This window comes from Palaemon carinicauda, chromosome 17 (genome assembly GCF_036898095.1).
Source record: "Palaemon carinicauda isolate YSFRI2023 chromosome 17, ASM3689809v2, whole genome shotgun sequence".
NCBI lineage: Eukaryota > Metazoa > Arthropoda > Malacostraca > Decapoda > Palaemonidae > Palaemon > Palaemon carinicauda.
Window position 1 is genome coordinate 105896474 of NC_090741.1, and position 6000 is coordinate 105902473.

At 35.2% G+C, this 6000-nt stretch overlaps 1 protein-coding gene across 6 annotated transcripts in view; it reads left to right on the forward strand.

The window, feature by feature from the left end:
• Positions 1 to 6000, forward strand: part of LOC137656889 (ATP-sensitive inward rectifier potassium channel 12-like) — a 459802-nt gene that overhangs the window by 348225 nt on the left and 105577 nt on the right. For 4 of the 6 annotated variants that reach the window (XR_011047034.1, XR_011047038.1, XR_011047036.1 and 1 more), the window contains exon 2: positions 2272 to 2310. The exons of 1 other annotated variant lie outside the window; for it this stretch is intronic. Coding sequence is in view for 1 of the 5 variants with exons in the window: in XM_068391269.1 (XP_068247370.1) it covers positions 2272 to 2310 (39 nt within the window). In the remaining 4 variants the exon portion in view is untranslated. Of the gene's footprint in view, positions 1 to 2271; positions 2311 to 5098; positions 5138 to 6000 lie in introns of all 6 variants that reach the window. One more of the 6 variants, XR_011047035.1, reaches the window with a different exon arrangement.

Sequence of the window (6000 nt, forward strand, 5' to 3'; positions counted from 1 at the left end):
ATGTCTCATAGACTTTCCAGTCCATCCGGGGAGACTATTTGCTCTTCGGAAGAGCGATTTAGTTTAAGAAATTAGAAAATTCTTATGATCTTGTCTAACTTGTTCTTGAACTCGTTTTCTATGTTATTGTTTACTACATCCGCTGGAAGTCAGTTCCAAGTATTTCCTATTTTGTATGTAAAGAAATTGTCGCATTGAGAGAGAGAGAGAGAGAGAGAGAGAGAGAGAGAGAGAGAGAGAGAGAGAGAGAGAGAGAGAGAGATAATCTTGAATATTTGTTATAAAAGATGTGTTAGAGTAAGTATATACTCATCTGACATCCTAGTACAGTAATTCAGTAAATACACTTCCTTGGACGCACACTCGTGTATGTTTGCCTATACGTACACGCACATAAGCAGACACACATGTGTGTATATAAGATATATATATATATATATATATATATATATATATATATATATATATATATATACACATATATATTTATATTTATATATATTCTTTAGGGATTTTATTTCTAGCTTTGTTCTTTTTTGATGATTTAATTTTCTGCTGTGAATTTCTTTTTTTCTCTTTTGGAATTTTCTTCCTATTTCGTTTTTCCTTAATTTAGAGTCTTGCTTTCTGTCGTATCAGACGTGGTTCAGCCTCATTCTCTTTTTTTTTTTTTTTTTTTTTTTTTTTTTTTTGGGCCAGTTGAATATCTGCCTTCTAAATTTCTTGATTAATAGGCAAATCTGATTATTTATTAGATAAGAATCAACTAACTTAGTAAATATTACTACCCTGCCAGCACATATGATTTCACATACTTGCACATTTATCACACATCCAAGTACTTTAACATTATAAAGAAAAAAAAAAACGACATTTACCTAAATGCTGAGTAAGATGAAATTATAGATTAAAGAGATCATCACACATAAAAGGAAATAAATATGATTTACAATATGTTATGGTATTTCAAAGAAAATGTCGGATAATATAGAAAAATGAGTATGTTGAATAATATATAGCATAATTCTAACGCTACTCAAAAGATTGTCGGTCTTTGAAATTTAATACATGGAAAGAAATACAAGCAACATACACAGAATTTAACTGAAAATATTGATAATAAATTATTATAGGTTATCATTACATACACAGAATTTAACTGAAAATATTGATAATAAATTATTAAAGGTTATCATTCTTGATTTTTATGTGTTACTGAAAAATAAAACGACGGAAATATATTTATGAAATGTGGAGGAATTAGATGAATGCATCTGTAGGAGAGGAAAGTAAAATATTTTTTTTATTATTATAAGAAGGAATTTGCGTGATATTACGTTCTTTGAAGAGCATGAAATTAACTTGTATGGTTCAATTAAGTAATTCGAAATGACATGTAAGCCATCATTTAAAGAACATGAAATCATGTGGTGTGTTTACCAAATAACGCGAAATTGCGTTCTATGCGTTTATCATAGAACACGAAATTACGTGATATTGCGACGGGAAATCAATAGAGTACTAAACTACGTGAAATTAAACCTTTCGGGAATTGTAAACTCTCTTGCTATATGTCTGTCAATAACGCCAATTCACGTGTTATTACATCTCCTGAGAAGCACGAAGTTGCGTGATATTGTGCGTTCATTAAAAAGCGTGAATTCACTTAATATCACGTCATCATTTACATGTAATGTGATGCGTGATATATTATCAGCCCGGAACCTGTTATCTCGTGTCGCCGAATGACTTGCTCGTGGTCCGTGGTGTTCGTTTGGTGTTCTTGTTGAGAGCTGTGTGTTTGTTGTCGTCGTGTTTGTTTGTTTGTTTGTGTTGCGCTCGAGCTATCATCACTCCATTATCATGTACATTATCATTGTCATACAATTTATGTGTAATGCACAATCTGTAATGTCATTTGATATTTTTGTGGGTTTGTATTTATAATGATGTTCCAATATTGCACTTAAGATTAAGCTCACGTTACTGTCTCATCCTCTCTAGGTGTTACTATTAATCTGTTGTTAATAAACGTGGTAGGCTATTCTTGATCTCTTGCTGTGATGGATGTAGTATTAATGGACTAAAAGTAGCATTTAATATTTTATTTCTTATTCAGCCAGAGGTCCCACTGAGATACTAAGATGCTTTCAAGATTTTTCTTTTTTTATGCCTGTTCACGTCTTGCCTTTTGAAGGCGTCTAATAAATCTTAATCATATTTCTTTATCCACCAAAATACTTTCATTTTAGTGTGTGCATTCCCTTGCAGCTTCCTGACAGGACTTCCCTACCAGTTCATGATCGATTTGTAAGTGGACGATCATCAGGCCTCTTCGCAGTTCACATCTCGCGGGATGTTGTATGTCTAAGGCTTGGTTTTATATAGAAAAATATATCTCCCCCCAATTTGTATATTATTCCCCTGCCCTGTTTATTACTAGGCTTTATCCATCATAACATTTGCCCAGGTTGATTTGGTATTGATTAGGTTGACACCCCATTGTTTTATTTTTTTCCCACTGGGGGCTACTTACACATTTTGACCCCGTGTGTCCCGAAATCGGGTTATTTTTTTTCCTTAGTGCTTCTCTGCCATACGTATTTTTGTGCATTTATACTAAGTCCAGAATTGACTTGTTGCAGTATTTTCCCCTCCCCCATTCCCCTTCCTGCGTTAGTGTGAAGCTTTATTACTCCTTTCTCTGTCTATGTCTTTTTCTGTAAAGGATTATGCTACTTTCTAATCCTTTCGCCATCCGGGAAGGCCACTGTGTGACTTCCTGAATTATCTGTTCTTTGAAACCACCCTTAAAGGACCCCTTTTCCTCAATCTCCATCATTCTATCTTGAAGATTCAGACTTCTGTATCTTCCATTGTGCCCTGTACTTCAATTGTAAGTGGTAAGATATAAAGCGTCTGATAAGTTTATCTGTTTAGGTAAACGTCTATTGTTGAGATCTCTACCAATGCCATATACTTTTTTTTTTTTTAAATCTGGAAGAATTCCGTTGTGAATACCACCTATGAATTCTATGAATTAATTGTAGAGGACTTGTGCAGGTTTTATTTTCTCATTCGTAAAAAAAACTATGCATGTACTTTTCAACGTCATTGTTTGAAACAAAATGGGTTCGTTCTGCTGCCAGTTTCTTTCAGGAACTGAATGCAGAGATATTTAGTTGCTGCATTGGTGTTAGTAGACTATAAAGATTCTGGGTTTTATTTCACTCAGGAACCCCTTAAGAAGAACTAAGACAATTTGTTTTTTGTATGGATTTACTCTTGGTTCTTTTCCCAAAAGAACTTCTGGCTATGTGCTTTGATTTTATAACTCATTGCTCAAAATGGTTAACTTCTATGAAATTGATGATACACTTAGTCAAAGGAGTACTACTGAAGTATTCCTAATGACAAGGCTACTTATGTTAGTTATTTCCAGTCATCAATTACTATTCACTACAAAATGTGTTAGTATAATTGATGTTTTGTTTATCTTGTATTTGGTTGTATTAATGTTGAGTGAATGTTAAACCGATAAATCAGCTAATGGTTTGATTTTTTCCATTGCTTTTCGTGTGTGGTTTGGTGCTACTGGGCTTTGGTGACGAATTTTCTACCTGTCCATTTGGTGTGTTATTCTGTCACTAGCATATGACTCCGTTTTATTTACAAGCCAAAACATTCTTTTAAAGGTCTATTGCCTTTAGTTGATGATGTTCGACCCCTTGGTAGTAGCTAATAAATTTAAAGAACCAAATAATTAAAGGAGAGCTTTTTCCTTCATATAGCCATTCTTAATAAAGTTCTCTCATATTATCAAATATCCTTGGCTGTATTGAATGTAATTAGAAACATGGTTTACACCACCATAGAAGTATCATTACCTTTACTGCGGATGAATATTTGTTGCTGGTTCCTGAGTATCATCTGGTCTTCTAAAAGTAAATGATATTCCATTTGAACAGATTTTATCATGTATAGAACAGAGCATAGAGGGTCTGGCTAGTCATAAGAGTACTGAAATTTATCTCATAAGAAACTGTAACAATTTGGTCTAGTGGGATTCAAGAACAAGAATCTGTGATGCTTTGGTCTGTTGTGATTCAAGAAGTCACTTCTCTTGTCTTGGCATCTCTCTGCACCTTGAAGCATGATTTAATGGCATGTTTCTCTATTTCCCTTATAACAAAAAATGTTGGTGAGCAAGTGGGTGGATTATATCAAAGAATAGTTTCTCTCCTTCATGATACTCTTCTCAAGGACCCATCCCTTTAAACTCTTTTAACCTGTTTCTTAAGTTCCTTGCAGCCATGTACATATCTTCATGTAGCTTTTGAGTTGTTATCCTAAACCAGTTTACCCACAGTCCACACCGATCGTGCAGTATTTGTGACAAGCCATCTTAAATATGGTCTTTGTAAATATATCATGTGCTTAATCCTCTCTTGCAGCTGTGTTCAGTCTTCATTCTGTATGAAGAGGTATTTCACATTTGATAGAGCACACCCTGCCCTGTGTAGCTTGGATTTTTGTATTTCTCCAGCAACTGTAACTTTTACCCTCTTAGTTATAAGTCTCCCAAACCAGCGTGGGAAAGAGTCGCCCTGGAAATTGATCAGATTGCATTAACAAATATGACTCTGGATCGCATCTAAACTTTAGATACTAGTATCAGTCACTGGTTAAATATGTGGTAATAACATGGTTCCTCCCACTTGAAAGTGATTTGCTTTCAACTGTTAAGATCGACTTTGCTATATTGCTGCAGCTCTCCCTGTAACTAAAGTTTAGATTTCCTGGTCCTTACATATTGTATATATATATTTTACCCTCTACTTAAGGAATGATGCCCTGAACTCTCCACTGAAATCACAAGGGGGCCTTTTAATGAAAATGAATACACTCCCCCTTCACCTTATCCCAGATCCAAGGCCTCGTATTTTCTGCCAATCCCCAAAATTATAACCAGCAATTCCCTTATAAATTGGCCCCGGGTCTCCTTTTCAATGTCTCTGGCCTGATTTTTTTTTCTATTCCACGGGCCAGTACTTGTACCGTGGCCATCTAACCCTTGATGTATTATTCTTTATTCCAGTTTTCTATCGGAAATACCCCTTCTGTTACTCACCGACCTGTAAGTGCACACTTTTTGTCCCTTTCTCGATCACAAGCTGCACACCCATTTAGTCTGCCCTGTTGTCGTTGTGGCTGTGCTGGTGTTGTCCACGTCTTGTGACTGTTCATGTAGTGTTTTGTGTTAACAGTATGTGTGTGCTGGCGTTTGCGTCTTATGGGAACATACCCATGTTAGACCCATCATACAATATCCTCTAAGACGACTCACAGGCGATGGAGATATTTTCTTCAGGTAGTTTCTAGATTAGTAGGTGCACGCCATTCACACAACAGTTAAATCTCAAAGAAAAAATAACCTGTGAAACGGTAAGCTTTCTAGTGCTCTTACTCTTCATGATTCAGTAGTAGGCCTAGTTATGTTCGTTATGCAGATGATGATTTTGTAATGCATATTAGTAGTGATTAAGGGAACGGCAAAAGTTTCACAGGTTTTTATATATACTGTTTTTACTCCGATGGTAAATTGCCAAAACTGGTATCACTGAAGCCTTTGTCTTGTTCTTATAGGCAGCTGCATGTGAATTGTAGCCTCATGGTGGGTGTGGGTTTAATTGTAGTTGATCAGTGATGTGATTTTTCGCTTCTGGTGGGTGGTAAACTTGCCTCTGATTAGCTAATGTATTTGAACTATAGCTTTTTTGGGTAGTAACTGATCACAATCGGCTTCAATGATATCAACTGTGTATATTTACTGCTGACTAAAAAAATATATATAGTGTCATTATGCAAGACAAAAGCAGATCTATTACCCCATTATTAGTACTTGAACAGATAGAACTGCAAGACAATATAGGCCTAGTCTAATTTCCTTATTATACAGACAAACCTTCCGTTGGCTTTTACATTGAATGAGGACCATAT